The sequence below is a fragment of the Apium graveolens genome, chromosome 11 (genome assembly GCF_009905375.1).
Source record: "Apium graveolens cultivar Ventura chromosome 11, ASM990537v1, whole genome shotgun sequence".
Classification (NCBI taxonomy): Eukaryota; Viridiplantae; Streptophyta; class Magnoliopsida; order Apiales; family Apiaceae; genus Apium; species Apium graveolens.
In genome coordinates this window covers 204,558,026-204,573,493 of record NC_133657.1, presented here as the reverse complement: position 1 = coordinate 204,573,493, position 15,468 = coordinate 204,558,026, and the positions used below count along the sequence as shown (strand labels likewise).

General features: G+C 34.8%; 1 protein-coding gene across 1 annotated transcript; it reads right to left on the bottom strand.

Moving 5' to 3' along the window:
• Positions 1-6,767: 6,767 nt before the first annotated feature.
• Positions 6,768-8,558, bottom strand: LOC141696561 (uncharacterized). Its single transcript, XM_074500687.1, has one exon. The coding sequence runs from the start codon at positions 8,556-8,558 to the stop codon at positions 6,768-6,770; it is 1,791 nt and encodes a 596-aa protein (XP_074356788.1).
• Between the last annotated feature and the right edge of the window lie 6,910 nt (positions 8,559-15,468).

Below are 15,468 nucleotides of genomic sequence, written 5' to 3'. Positions count from 1 at the left end.
TCTTTTAATACTATGATAACATTACCTACAAATAACTTGCTAATTTTGTATGTTCTTTAGAGTGAATGCACATTATATATCGTGTAGATTTGTTACCAGATGGCCACAACAATTCTTTTTTTTTTAATTTATAAAATGCAAGATTTTACAAATCAACAAGTCCATATATCATCTAATAAATGAATATACTGAAGGGTTTCGAGCACATAAACGTTACAGAAACGGTAATTAAAAACGTGAAAAACCAGAATTTTCGAAACCCACCGCAGGATCCATGCGAAAAACAAATATTTTATTCGTAGATCAGATTATTTACCTTAAGAAGCTTTACAAATTGGTTGAATAATGGAGATCCAAAGATTAAATAATTCGAATTACTTTAATATAATTTAAGTCATACTTAATTAATATCATAAATAATTCGAATTACTTTAATATAATTTAAAACCAATTTAAATTAAATAATCTTTCAAGCATTCTTTGTGTGGACCCTATAGGTTATTATTACGTTGACAGCGAATTTTAAATCTAATTCAAAATCGTAAACAATGAGTGGCATCTAGTAATACATCATTGCTACCCAAGTAATAATAACTCACAGTGACCGATTTAACCTTTCGTGAATAATGTACAATGTAATATAATCCATTTAACCATATATTATAGATTAAACTAGAGGCATGTAATGTGTCATCCTAATCAATATTTAATCCAGGTTTCCTTGATCAATGAGTAGACTATCATATCAAATCAACATTTGAGCGTGGCCACGCATTTTATAGTCTAGCTCACATAAGAGGCTAATAATATCACTCATAAAATTAGGAGGGTTAAATCATTTCTAGATCATTCATATTTCTGATACGATTCATAATATACACGAAATATACTTTTATCATTACTCGGTCAAAGATAACTTTTAATGTAATCAAAGTACATTAATTCTCGTATAAAAATATAATGATTTCGAGTCTAAGGACCATTATATCATTATCACAGTGAGAATTACTTATGACACAACATACATCACTATACCATAAATGGCCTACAGCAACACCAAGAAAATGTTACAACAGGCCCAAAAAAGTGTTACCACAGCCAGAAAAAGGCCTAAGGTAACATAAAAATTAAGTTGCTTTTTTTCGAGTTACCTTTGGCCCCTAAGGTAACATTACTTTTGCCCTGCTGTAACATTCACTTTTATGTTACAATAGCTGTCAAAGGTAACATTAATCTATGTCTATAGTATCACAATATGTATGTTACCTTTGGACTCAGAATTTTCAAAAAAAAATGGGGCCCACATGTAGGGCCCACTGGTGGGCCCCATTTTGGGGCCCTATTTGTTTGCAAAGGTAACATACATAATGTGATACTATAGACATACTTTAATGTTACCTTTGATGCATATTGTAACAGTAATGTTTTGTATTATACCAATTTCTTTGTAACATTTTTAGTACCTAATGTAACATATTTTTCAAAAAAAAAATTGACAGGAATGGTTTGTAAATTCAACATGCCATAAAATCTGTTTTTCATCCAAGTCAACCAAATAAACAATTTCAACCAAACTCCATATCAGTTTTCACAAACCCCCACCAAATACTGCGGTTTCACACAATTCACCAACTCCACATACTCCACATACTCCAAAGAACAGTTACTTAGTCTAGGACGATAAATAAACATCCAAAAGCTAATACGATAACACTTGTTACTAGTACGCAAAATAAGATATGTAAAAAGGTGCACATATGAAATCTAAAGTCCAGAGCCTCCGGTAACTGGTATGAGGTAATTGTCATTATCGCTGGTTGTGCTGAAATCTTGATGGTTGATTGTGATGCCTGGATTTGCGTCGGCTATTTTCTTAAGTAACCAGGCCATATTCTCCTGCACCTTCTTGTTGACTTGCATATCCACTTCTTCTTGTACCTTCTTTGTCATCGATGCCTCGACTTCACTCACCAGAGTCTGCTTTATCTTTCCTGCCAACTCCTGTACATAAGTATTTGTCGAACCAGCAGTACTGGAGTAACCTTTTGCAGCATCAGGACATCTTCCATGGAGCCAAGATGGCCCATGTTTTTTTCCATCAGAAAGTAGTTCCTCGTTGGGATCTTCGCTCGTACTGATTTTTTCCTTAATCTTTTTCTACATACCAGAAAAACAAACGAACACTTGGTCACACAATAATTTAAATGCTTCACTAACTAATTTCAAAATAACCGAATAATTTAATCCAATTAAATTCACAATTAGTAATCATTAAATAAAAATGCATGCAGGTACATAAATAAAACTTCTAAACACCAAATAAATCATAAAACACAACTAATTAACCATCTTGCGACATTAACGGATATTCAGAAGCACTAAGATTAATAAAAAACACTTACAATCTTGTTTTTTATTTCTTCAGTGTTGGTCTTATACTCACGACCATCAGTACGCTCACGAGTCTCAACAAAAACCTCTGCTTCAGGTGGTGGACGCTGATTCTTTGCCTTTTTTTCTGACAAAAATGAACAAGTTAGCCAAAAGAAATATAGAAATTAATTTCTAGATATATAGTAATATATGTAACCAGAAGGCTGCCCACATTCATATATTTGCGTAACAACTAGCTTATTGAGGTTAATTTGCGTAATTGAGATTCTGGCCATACCATATTGTTTCGAATTTGTGCGAAAGTCTTTGGACCAGTAGTGTGTGTGTCTGTATACTGACATCGACTTCTTGCATTTGTCGCTGCTCTTTTCTACAAAAATGTGAAATACCTTTATGTCACTTAGATCAAATATAAATACATAATTAAATATAAAATTTGCAAGGGGAATTAGAAAACCTTAATGCTTTCATCATTCCAGTACTCCAGCAACATCTTGAAACTCTCAAGGGGAATATCATTTGGCCTATTTTCCATCCGTTCTTCATCAGTTTCAAATGCTTTATAATGCGCCTTCTTAATTCGGCTCTTACGTGTCTTCCAAGATGACTGAATGGTTTTCAACACCCATGTTTCACATTCATCAGGTATAATGTATCTTTGCTGGAAAAAGTCAACAAAATAAAGAACACAAGTACAGTTAATCAAAGGTAATGTTGCAGAAAAATAAATCACGATAATTAAACAATGTATGTGATACCTTGACATAATTCCACAGTGTATTTTTCAAAGTTTTCGGAACATCACGCCAAGAAACATAGGTAAATGACACGCATCGCTTTGCGAGTGTCCCCAAGAAGTTACTAAGTTCAGAAATTACTTTGTCCTCATCTGAAACGGGCTGGAACCTTTCATTCATCTGAAGGACAACTCGATGGTCCATATTTCTGGTATGAACCCTATCCATCCTCGTTGGTCCTCTCAGCCTTATAGGAACTTCAACTACATATGAGCAAAAATTACTTGCAGGAAAATCAAACAAAGTAGGAATATTATAATAAATTTGATTATATTTATGGGTGTTTTTCTAATATGTCGTATTTCAAAGATTGATCTATAAATATGTCTTATTTTTAGTTTTTATTTTTTTAATGGGTGTCTTTATAATAAGCAGCCCTTATTTTTAAAATGATAAATATAGATAACGCATACCTTGGATTCTGGACACTCTAAAGGACCTACTGTCATAAAGAATACATTAATTCTCATGGGGGTTGTGTTTTAATAATTATATAAAAACACAAATAACAATTAACAGCATTATAGATTACATATGCTAATTAAATTTATGCAAGAAGTTTTACATCTATCACATAATTAACCATGGTTAACTTCACAATTTCATTAACTTAAATGACATAAATAACCTTATGCCAATTAACCTCAATTATAAGTAATTTACTAAACTGATGCAAATTAATCAATTATGGAAAATATATGAATGTGGGTAGCCTCAAAGTGAGTATTCTTTAAGGGGCCTTAAAGGAATAACTCCTTTATAAATAATCAGTTTATGTAATCATAAATAAAGGAAAGAAGATACCTGCTTCCTCCTCTTCTTCAATGTCCGGAAAAATATTTTCTTCAACAACATTTTCTATAGCAGTCTTTGTAGTTGCAGTTGTACTTGGAGAAATCTTCGATGTCGCTGCAGCTGCTTCCTTTTGGCGCTTTCGCATAGCCCAAAAAGCCTCCATTGAACCATTTGCTTCAATAGACGGTAGCTGAATCAGAGGTTCTGCAGGTTCCATATGTGATAATGACTGATTTTCCTTCTCAGTAGCATCCTCGGTTCCTTGCTTCTGTGATATAACAGTATTGGCTCGTGACCGTGTTGTTGGTCCACGTCCAATAAGCACCTTGCTTTTCTCAGTTTTCCCTCTCTGAAACATAAATCATGTAAAACTCAATGTTTGTGTATATATGAATTACAAACTATCAACCCTGATGAAACATTTGGGGAAGAATTTAGAAAATGTGAAAATGATAGCTTTATGACATTTATGACATACCTTTTCAGTTCCTGATCCACCATCCTTACTAGCAGCCTTCCTTTGAGTTCCCGATCCACCATCCTCAAGATCCACAGCTGGATCATATTCCTCATCGCTCCCCTCTTGCACATGCTTCTTTTTTTGGATTTATCTTTTAAGATTGAGTTTCTCACTTCAGAAGAGAGTGTAGGAAGATTGAGGGCAAAAAATACTTCATTGTTTCTCTTTACTGTGACAGCTCTCAGTTTTTCATACTCCGTTAGAGGAGGTGGAGGGGGTAGTTTCTGCAATTTCACATAAATTCATGTTAATATAGGTATGACGGAATTACTGGATTAATAAAGGGGTTACATACATGTACTTACATGTACTTAAACAACAATAATCTAACAAGAAAATTATAGGTATTACTGAATTATATGCTAACCTCCAGTTCATTTTCTCCCATACGCTCATCTTCATGAGTATCATGTAAACTCAACTTCCTCCTAACACTTGGAGGAGTTTCACAATCATCACCATCAGTGATTTCCTGCACTCTAGAAAGCCGTGGTGACTTCCGAGTACCCTCTAGGAGAAAGTTCTTTGAGTTCCTCTTCCCAGCCTTATCAACTTGGTTTGCCTTCTTGTTCATCTTCTGTTGCTGTAGTTGATGAGTGGTTACAAACTGCCGCTTGACTTGCTTTTTAGCTATAAAGACATAAAAACAATAATTACGAGTTTGAATAAAATCTAAATGTAGTAACACCTATATATTTCTGATGCCCCTACAATTAAGGTATATTTCTGAAATGAAATTAATATATTACCTGCTAAGATATCCTTTCTTGGCCGTATTATTACAAATGGCTGCATCTGATCCATTGGTTCGATAGTGCTATCAACGACATTGTCAAGATAAAAATCAACATTTTCACCGTCTGCAGCTCCTGCAGTTAATGAACACAAGTCCACATCATTGGCCACCAACTGCCACCCCCCTGCTTATCACCTTTTCTCATATAAATCCCTCCAATTTCTGAATATTCAAGGTCATCCTTGACATAATCCATCAATACAGGGTACGAAAACCTATCTACTTAGACATTCCTTATAATCAGTTCTTTACCACCGACATACCGTGTAGGCTGAAACTCACCCTGGTGGTACAACCTGAGATTTATGTATGCCATCCTACAAAAAATTGAGAAAGTATAATTAGATGAAATCATTAAAATAATCTGAGACATGGCACTTAAATAAAAAACACTTAAAAATAAACACTTAAAAGAAACATTAAAAGAGCAGTATGCAAGTCAATAAATTTAATAATGCTCTAAATTAAGAAGCGATCGCATAAAGAGCAGGGCAGATTTAAAACTAACAGAACATTATATTAAGAACAAGTTAATTAATTAAAAGAAAATACATTAAAACATGATAAATTAGGCAATTAAGAAGTCACTTCATTAACAGTTGATACATTAGAAACTAGGCCCTTGATAGTTACATATTTCGAATTACAAATTTAAGTAGTTTCTTCGTTTGTTCTAGCCTTGATGGGGACTTGTCGTGTTGGGACATCATCTCTGCACCAGTTAATATCCGTGTCTGTTTCTAGAGGAACACTAGTGTGTAAATCATGTAAAACTGGATCCTCGGCTTCTTCATTTGCATTTTCAGCTTCGACATCGCACCAATCCCTTGGCAATTTCTTTATAACATTATACATCGTCTTTTCAGTAGGATCTTCTACGTAGAAGACTTGCTGCACCTGTGAAGCTAGCACATATGGATCAGACTTCTGACATAATCTGTTAAAATTAACTCGAGTTAACCCATATAGATCTTTCTCTTCCTTATACCAACAACACTTGAACACCACTACAGAAAATTCTCCCCAATAATCAACTTCAAAAATCTCTTCAATTGCTCCGTAGTAATTGACATCGCCGACCAGTGGATTTTGATCTTTTGAACTAGCAAAGCTAGTAGTCAAAGCAGTTAGAAATACCCCACTATTTTGGGTTGTACATTTAGCATCTCGGTACTTTGTATGGAATCGATATCCGTTAAGTACATAACCACTATACTTCTTCGCTGATTGATTAGGGCCCATTGCAAGCACTTCCAATTCCTTTGAAATGTTATCTTTTTTTCCGACCTCCCCCTTCATCTATTTCCAAAAATCTTCAGAATGTTCTCTCTCACGATTGTATCTTTTTGACTTGGCTTGTCCTTCTATTAAGATTCGATGCTCCCTACAACAATTACCTAGTTAAAAATCAAGACAAAACAGGTTCTAATTCTATAACAGTTAAACACAATTAGTAGCTAGAATCTTACTCGATTAAACTATCAATTTCTTTATTCCCGCAGTTGAATAGAATATAACGATGAATAGCCATCCATTCAACTTCAACTAAATTCACAGCCTTTCCATCTTTATTTCTGCGTGAACCAATAGGAAATTCTACTTTTTCTGGAAAACTTTCAAATTTTGCAGCCTTGGTAATTTTTGATCCTCCATGGCCACCCAAGAATCTTGAACAAAATATCAAGCATTCTTCGGCCAGGTAACCCTCGGCGATACATCCCTCTGGTTTAGATCTATTCCGCACATAAGATTTCAATTTATTTAAATAGCGCTCAATTGGCCACATGCTTCGAACATGGGCCGGTCCACCAAATTCAATTTCTTGGCACAAGTGAATCAAAAGGTGGACCATCACATCAAAAAAAGCCTGAATGAATATAGTCTCAAATTGACAAATAATTTCAATTATTTCTGTTTGCAGCCTCTTAAGATCACTTAAGTCGATGACTTTACTCCAAATACCTCTTAAGAAGGCCCCTAATCTGATAAAAGGGACTGCAACCTCCGGTTTCAAAGATTTCTTCACTGCAAATTGTAATAAGTAGTGCATGAAAAAGTGAGCATCATGACTCTTATAGCCAGATACCTTTCTCTCCTTCATGTGCACACACCGGCTGATATTAGAGGCACTTCCATATGGCAATTTAGCATTTTTAAGGACAGAGCAAAATAAATCTTTCTCTTCATTTGTCATGTCGAATATCGCAGCCCTTATTTCAAGGTGTTTCCCGTCACTTGATAGAACAGGATGGAGGACCTTTCTGATGCCAAGTTCTTGCAAATCTAGGCGAGCTGCTATATGGTCTTTTGTTTTTCCAGCAATATTGAGCAATGTGCCAAGTACTTTATCACACACATTCTTCTCGATGTGCATAACATCAAGGTTATGTCGAGAAACATTGTGCTTCCAGTAAGGCAGATCAAAGAATATTGATTTTTTCTTGAAAGGCGAATTCGACTTAATCTTATTTTTTTTGCGCTTTCTTTTCTTCTCTGGTTTCTTCCCCCCAAAATGATTTACAAATCCTGCCAATAATTCTTCAATGTCTGTTCCAGTTAGAACCTCTGGAAAACCTATCAATTCAATTTGACCATTAAATTTTCTTTTATCAAGCCTCCATGGGTGTTCGGGATGGAGAAATCTCCTATGGTCCATGTAACACATTTTCCGACTATGTTTTAGGTACATAGAGGATGTTTCATAATTGCAAACTGGACAAGCTAGTCTTCCTTTTGTGCTCCATCCAGATAACATTGCTAGCCCTGGAAAATCACTGATTGTCCAAAGTAAAGAAGCGCGCAAGTTGAAAGTATGGTCAATAAGGGCATCATAAGTCTCAATGCCTACTTCCCATAGCTCATTCAGTTCAGCAATTAAAGGTTGCGTGAAGACATCTATATTATTCTTCGGAGACTCGGGACCAGATATGAGTGTCGAGAGAATTAGATTCTCTTGCTTCATACACAGCCAGGGGGGAAGGTTGTAGTTAACCAAAATAATTGGCCAAGTACTATGACTTATGTTCATAGTACGAAAAGGATTGAAACCATCAGCGGCTAGGCCCAATCTGATGTTTCTGTTCTCGGATGAAAATTGAGGATAACGAGCATCCAATGCCTTCCAAGCCTCTGCATCAGCGGGATGTCGAAGTTTGCCGTCCTTTTTTCGACCTTTTGCATGCCATAACATCAGTTCTGATAACTCTTTGCTCATAAACATGCGTTGCAACCTTTTTTTGAGTGGAAAGTAGCGCATCACGTTTGCCGGGACCTTGTGAATTAACTTCTTCTCATTATTGTCCACGGTGCCTTTTTTTCCACTACAACCCACCTTGAAGCACCGCAAGTTTTATAATTTTCTTCTTTTTCATTTTCAGCCCAAAACAGCATACAATTATTGGGGCAGGCGTGTATCCTTTGATAATCGAGCCCTAAATCTTTAATAACATTCTTTGCCGCATTAAAAGACAAAGGAATGTGTGCTTCTGGAAAAGCATCTTTTATCAGCTCTAATAAATCCCCGAAACCCGACTCCGAAATCCCATGAATGCACTTTAAAGAGTACAGCCTAATGATAAAACTTAAGCGGGAAAATTTTTTGCAGCCCGGATATAAGGGCTGCTTTCCTTCTTCAAGATGGCCATAAATTTTTTTGGCATCATCATTCGGTCCAGTAGTATCATTAGTACGATGGAACATCTCGTCCAAATTATCTCCGAAGGTAAAGGAATCTTTAAACCCATATTTTCTGCCCGTTCAATATCTATCCTATGATCTTTGCTCGAAACCTCACAAATCCAATTCGCATACAATGAACAAGGGCCATGACAAATAAGATGATCATAAATAAGATCTTGAGTATGCCACTTGCCATTTCTACAATTATTGCAAGGGCACAACATTTCATCGCCTACAGAAAATTTGGGAAATGCATTTTCTAAAAATCCTTTATCCCCTTAATGTAAGGTGTACTGTATTTTGGAAGGGTTATCCATTGACTTAGATCATCGTCCATCACTACAGAAAACAGGACAATAATGTTATATTCCTAAAAGAAAACAACGTAGTCGTGAAACCATACACCCATATTGGTTATACGTTCTAACAACACAACGCAACCATGAAGCCCTAAGCAGACCGAGGTAATATTTTATGTTCTCCTTTTCATTGGTTGTACATACTAATAACGACACAACCGTGAAACCCTAAACCCATATTAGATATGCGTACTAATAACAACGCAGAAGTGAAATCCTAAACCAATATTATAGATTATATGTATTAATAACAACACAGCATAACAACGCAGCCCTGAAATCGTAAATCCATATTAGATTATACGTATCGAATCCATGTTATATGACCATGAATATACATGTGCATACACCCATTTCCGTATTATCCCACTCCTCCTACCTACCGAACTGTGACAGTTGATGTTAACAAAAATTTAAATACTCGTAAAGGGTTGAAACTCTCAGGAATAAAGGTCAAATTAACATAAATGTAAATACTCATAAACAATTGCATTATAGAGACAACAGATATCTACTTACACAATCAATTATATCCACTTGACTATGATGATTTACATGTAAGTTATAACTAAAGCCTAACATGAAAATCAACCGGATAAAAAGCAAATATCGAGAAACAAATTTAATACAAAAATCACACTTACAGATCTACAAAAATAAAAAACCCCAATTCCAATTAAAATTACACAAAAACATGCATGTAACATACATATACATGTATAAAATACACAAAAACACGCATGTAACAAATTAGAGAAGTAACTAACAGAAATAGAGGGGGCGAGAGAGAGAGAGAGATAGAGAGAGAGAGAGATAGAGAGAGAGAGAGAGATACACAAAATCAGAGAGAGCAAGAGCGAGAGAGAGAGAGAGAGAGAGAGAGAGAGAGAGAGAGAGATGTAGTACCTTAATGTTGAGAGAGAGAGAGAGAGAGAGAGAGATGTAGTACCTTAATGTTGAACCGCAAGCTGATTTGAAACCCCAATTAGAAACCCTAGCTCCAATATGTGACCCGCTTCTCCAAAATGTGACCAGCTTCGCCAAAATGTTACCCCCAATTAGAAACCCTAGCTCGAGAGAGGAATGAAAGAGAATAGCTACTGGGAGAGAGAGAATGAGAGAGAGAGTGAGAGAATGAGGGAGAATGAAATTAGAGGGAGAAGTTAATTTGTCTGAAATTTTAGCGCTTCTCCAAAAAATTTGAGCCCGCCTGAAAAAGCCCAGCTAATTTCATCTCTTTTTTTAAAAAAATTAAGTTTTAATTGTCTTTAAATTTTTTATTGATAAAAATTTATCAATTATTAATTAATACAGTTTATAAATTTTTTAAAAAAAAATATTTTATCAATCTTAACTAATATTAATATTTTTGCTTAATTATATTATAAAAATTGATTAATTTTCATGTCAAATAATTATATATATTTAATTGTTTATAAAATATACTACTTTTTTATCCAATAATACCCTATTGTAACATAAATTGCCACATGTTACTCGTATGTAACACTTTGAAGCTATAGTAACATGTTTTAAAAGCTATGGTAACATCAAAAATACTACGTTGCGGTAGGCTAAGATGAGCATACCTAAGGTAACATAATTTTGTAACATGCATGATTAAACCATTGCGATAGGCCATCTATGGTGTAGTGCATGTAGAATCTCACAGCGGGTCTGTCCAGCACCATGTACATTAACATATGCCTGTGTTTTTTACTTTAATATCACTATACCTATGATCAATGAGATGTGATCATCAGTCAACAAACACACCAGTCTTAATGCATTATCATTGTCCCTTAATAATAATACTCGACTAGGGACCTTTAGGAATATTGATACTATTCTCATAATCTCCTTTCTAAGTCACGTACTTAGAGATATAGAATTGCATATCATATTCCAAGGACATTTATTAATCTAACATTTATATCGCAGTAAATTAAGAATTAATAAATTATAAAGGGAATAATCGATGTAACATAAACATTAATAATTCAAATATATTAAACTAAAACATCATAGTGTTGTCTCTAGGGCACAAACACTAACATATACAGTGCAAAACTTCCCCTAAAATATAACAATTACCTAACTAACCATAACAGAATAATACATATATACATAAATTGTGTCCAAAATTCAGTTCAAGCCTAATTACTTCACATATTAAAATCAGAATTTACCTTCAATTATGTTTTTTCTCGGTCGTACGACTATAAATGGCACCCCTGGCTCCAGTGGCTTGTATTCTTTGTCAACAACAGTGTCCACATATAAATTTATTTCTCCACCACATCGCAAGCATCTACGAGTTCCATCAAATCTAGATCACATTTCAGAAGCTTCCATTGTTGGGGTTTTCCATTCAAGACATATAAACCTCCAATTTCTGTATATTGGAGGTAGTCCTTGACATTTTCTAGCGCCACTGTATATGAGAATTTATTGACGTCTTGGCGGTTCACAGTCAAACTCTTTCCACCTGAATAACATGTTTTCTTAAATACTCCATTATAGTGATATATTAAATCCACCAACTTTCCTGCCATCCTACAAAATGAGCAGATATGGATATAAACAAGGAGAATACTTATATATGCCGATAATTTAAAAATGAACAAGGAGTAAAATGAAATAAGCGGATAATATAACAGAGGTACGATGGAAATAAACAAGAAAGTTGAAACAGTTTAATATAATAACAACATGTATAAGCATACAAAATGAAAAAAAAAACAAATAATAACCTAAATGCAATAAAAGTTACCAAAAGACCTTAGCAACACAAGTTTGATTAACTAGGAAAAATATATAATTAATTTACAGTTCATCATAGTAGTTTTTAATACATAATCACCAACTAAAACAATCTCCTAATTTACATACTACATAGGATTTTTTTTAACTAAAGTTGGTGAAATAGGAACTTGTCTTTTAGGAATATCATCTCTGAACCAACTAAATTCACCAAACTGATTAGAATCAAGATCAAAATCATGTTTATCAGGAGGGTTGTTTTCTTCTTCCGAAAAATCTTGGTCTTCAGCGTCACACCAGGCCCTTGGTAGTCTTTTGATAACATACTGCACAAATTTTGCAATTGGATCTTCCACATAAAATACTTGTTATACTTGTGAAGCAAGAACATAAGGATCGGATTTGTGGCAGTACTTGTCAAAATTCACCCTAGTCAGACCATAGGGATCTTTTTCTTCTTAGTACCAGCAACACTTAAAAAGAACCACCCTAAATACTCCCCAATAATCAACTTCAATAATATCTTCAACATGTACCACTTGTATTACCATTTACTACAGTCACGCTGTCATAAAATAATAATTCATGCACTAGGCTAACATAATTTACAAGACATATGCTGAACTCTCTATCAGGCCCTGACTTCACAGGAAGCGCAGTCAATCGGCATATATATTTTAGAAGTAGAAGTTGTCACAAATGGTTGCACTAGGCTAACATAATTTACAAGATATAAGACTAATCGTCATTCTACATTTTGGTTATAACACCAATTCAACTTTAACCAGATTAAAAATTATATTTTAATGTTAACATGAAACAGAAAGGTTACTTGGTAAACAACGCAACAGTAAATATGAACATAGGTCATGAGTGTAAATATGAACATAGGTCACAAAAATCATGTAAATATTGGCATCATTGCACATCGAACAATACATGGACATCATAACTTTTAATATCCGACCATACCTATCAGAATATCATCATCAACACCAAACAAAATAATCCAAGATTTACACATGATCACTAACTAAATCATGTATACATTGATCCACTTCAAAGAAAATGCACAAACACAAGTAAAAAACCCCCACATGATTTTATGATGACTCAAGCTGTCAAGCATATATATGTTGGAGAGAGAGAGAGAGAGTAGTAGTACATGTGGGTGTCGAGAAGGATTGATCCAAACATACGGATGATATTAAATACGAAGGGTAAAAAAGCGTTGCTAAAGGCCAAAAAAGCGTTGCTAAAGGCCAAAAAAAGGCTATGGCGACTCTTTTCCGGGGTTGCAATTTTAGGCGTTGCCATAGAGTTTTTTGCAACCCCGGTGACACCCTATTGCAACCCTTGTTTATTCGTTACAGAAACGTGTTATTGCAACACCAATGGGGTTGCAATAGGTCTTGAAAAGTGTTATAGTAGGGTTTGGGCTTTCAGTATAATATTTGTGGGCCCCACAATGGGGCCCACATGTGGGGTATCGATGCAACCTTTTTGCAACACTTTTTAGTGTTTTTTGCAACGCTTTTTAGTATTTTTTGCGACGCTTTTTAGTATTTTTTGCAACGCTTTTTAGTGTTTTTAGCAACATTTTTTAGTGATTATTAGCAACACTATAAAGACCTATTGCAACGCTTTTATAAAAAAATGCCAGAAACTATTTGTAAATTAACATGCCCATAAATAAGACCACCGTCTTAAACCAACACAATCCACAATCCACAAACCATAAACATCAGTCCACCAACCATCACCATACTACCACTACCTTCACCATACTACCATCAGGTTCCCCGTACTACCACAACCTTCACCATCACCATACTACCATCCTTATACCACTAATTGTCTACCAACCATAAAACAAAAGCAGAAGTTTAAACAATTTAAAGTTAAAATTCAAAATCTAAACATAGAATGCTGCTAGAACGCTTCTGACTAGGAAGAACCACCTCCAGTAATAGGAGTGACCATGGTAACAGGAGTGCCATCATCATGGTCACTTGAAATTGTATCACCTCCAGTAAAAGGCACATAGTATCAACTTCAATCTTTGATAACTTCCTCAACTGATGGCGACGGTTCAGAAGTTCATTTAGCAATAACTCAACTTCCTCAACAAGCATAACTTCACTCCCAACTCCTTTGAGCAAAGATAAAAGCATTAGCTGCATAAAATAAAAGCAATAACCAAGTCAGAATTATATCCTTTCTAGTTGTGCCATCACTGCTAGATGACAATAATTGGAAAATATTCGACTTCAGCAAATCAATTATAAACTCCACTGTGACAGAAAACTGGAAGTAAAATTCAGTAAATAAGATACTAACCTTTCCATATACAGAAAGTTTAAGAGCAGATGCAACAAGGAAGTGCATTATATCCTCTTTCACAGACTTCTCAAATCTGAAAAAAATGGATCAAACAAAATTGTAAAACAAACAAACAAATATGCATTTGATAAAGTAACTCACAGTTTCAAAAATTACCAGTGACTCGTGAATAAAATGCATTAATATTGATAAAAACTTGAATTCAAAGAGAATAAATTATGGTACAAGTGGATATGAGCATTCACTTTAAAGTTGAAGTATTAAAACTAAGCGAACGAATTAGAAACTGTATGGGACCACTAACAGTAATACGTATCATAAGTTGATTCTGGTGAAAACTGAGAATTATGAGGTATGTCGAGCTAACCAAGACCATAGACAAATTTCAGTTCTTGGATGAAAGAAAACACATCAATTTAGCAGCAGCTAACAACTCTACATATAAAAGTCCCCAACTTGTATAAGATAGAGCACTACAAGTCACTAGAAAGAGTGGGGCAGAAAGTTTCCGAGGCATTCATCTGTCACAGTTGGCATGCATTTCATGTAAGAACGTATAACTTAACATACAAAAGAATGGCATTGAACCTTAAACTTCGGAAGGGCTTGAATAAAAATAGTTAAAGGTTATTTAAATACCTCTGTCCAACGCTCTCAGAAACTAAAATGCTATGATGGGAAGTGCCTAGCAAATTTGTAAACAACGAGAGGAGAATATATTCGTCAGATACAATTAGCCTCTGTTGCTCAATCAGTAATCCTAAAAGCTCCCCCAGAAACTGACTCCCCAATGTACTTCCTGTAACTTCCTAAATTATAAGGTCCGTATAGAAGAATTTTGAAGATGAACAAACAACATACATTAAAATCAGTACCATTCTTTCTTCCAGAAAGAGTAACACGTGGCCATACTTTGAATAGCCCTTCAATGCAGCTCATAGCAGCAAGATGTACATCCTGTAAATATACCCGTGAAAATGCAGTGAAGCACATAATAAAAACTATAAGGGAAAAATAAACCTA

Excerpts from the sequence above, each read along its gene's own strand:
- LOC141696561 (XM_074500687.1), bottom strand. The coding sequence starts at position 8,558 with ATGCGCTACTTTCCACTCAAAAAAAGGTTGCAACGCATGTTTATGAGC.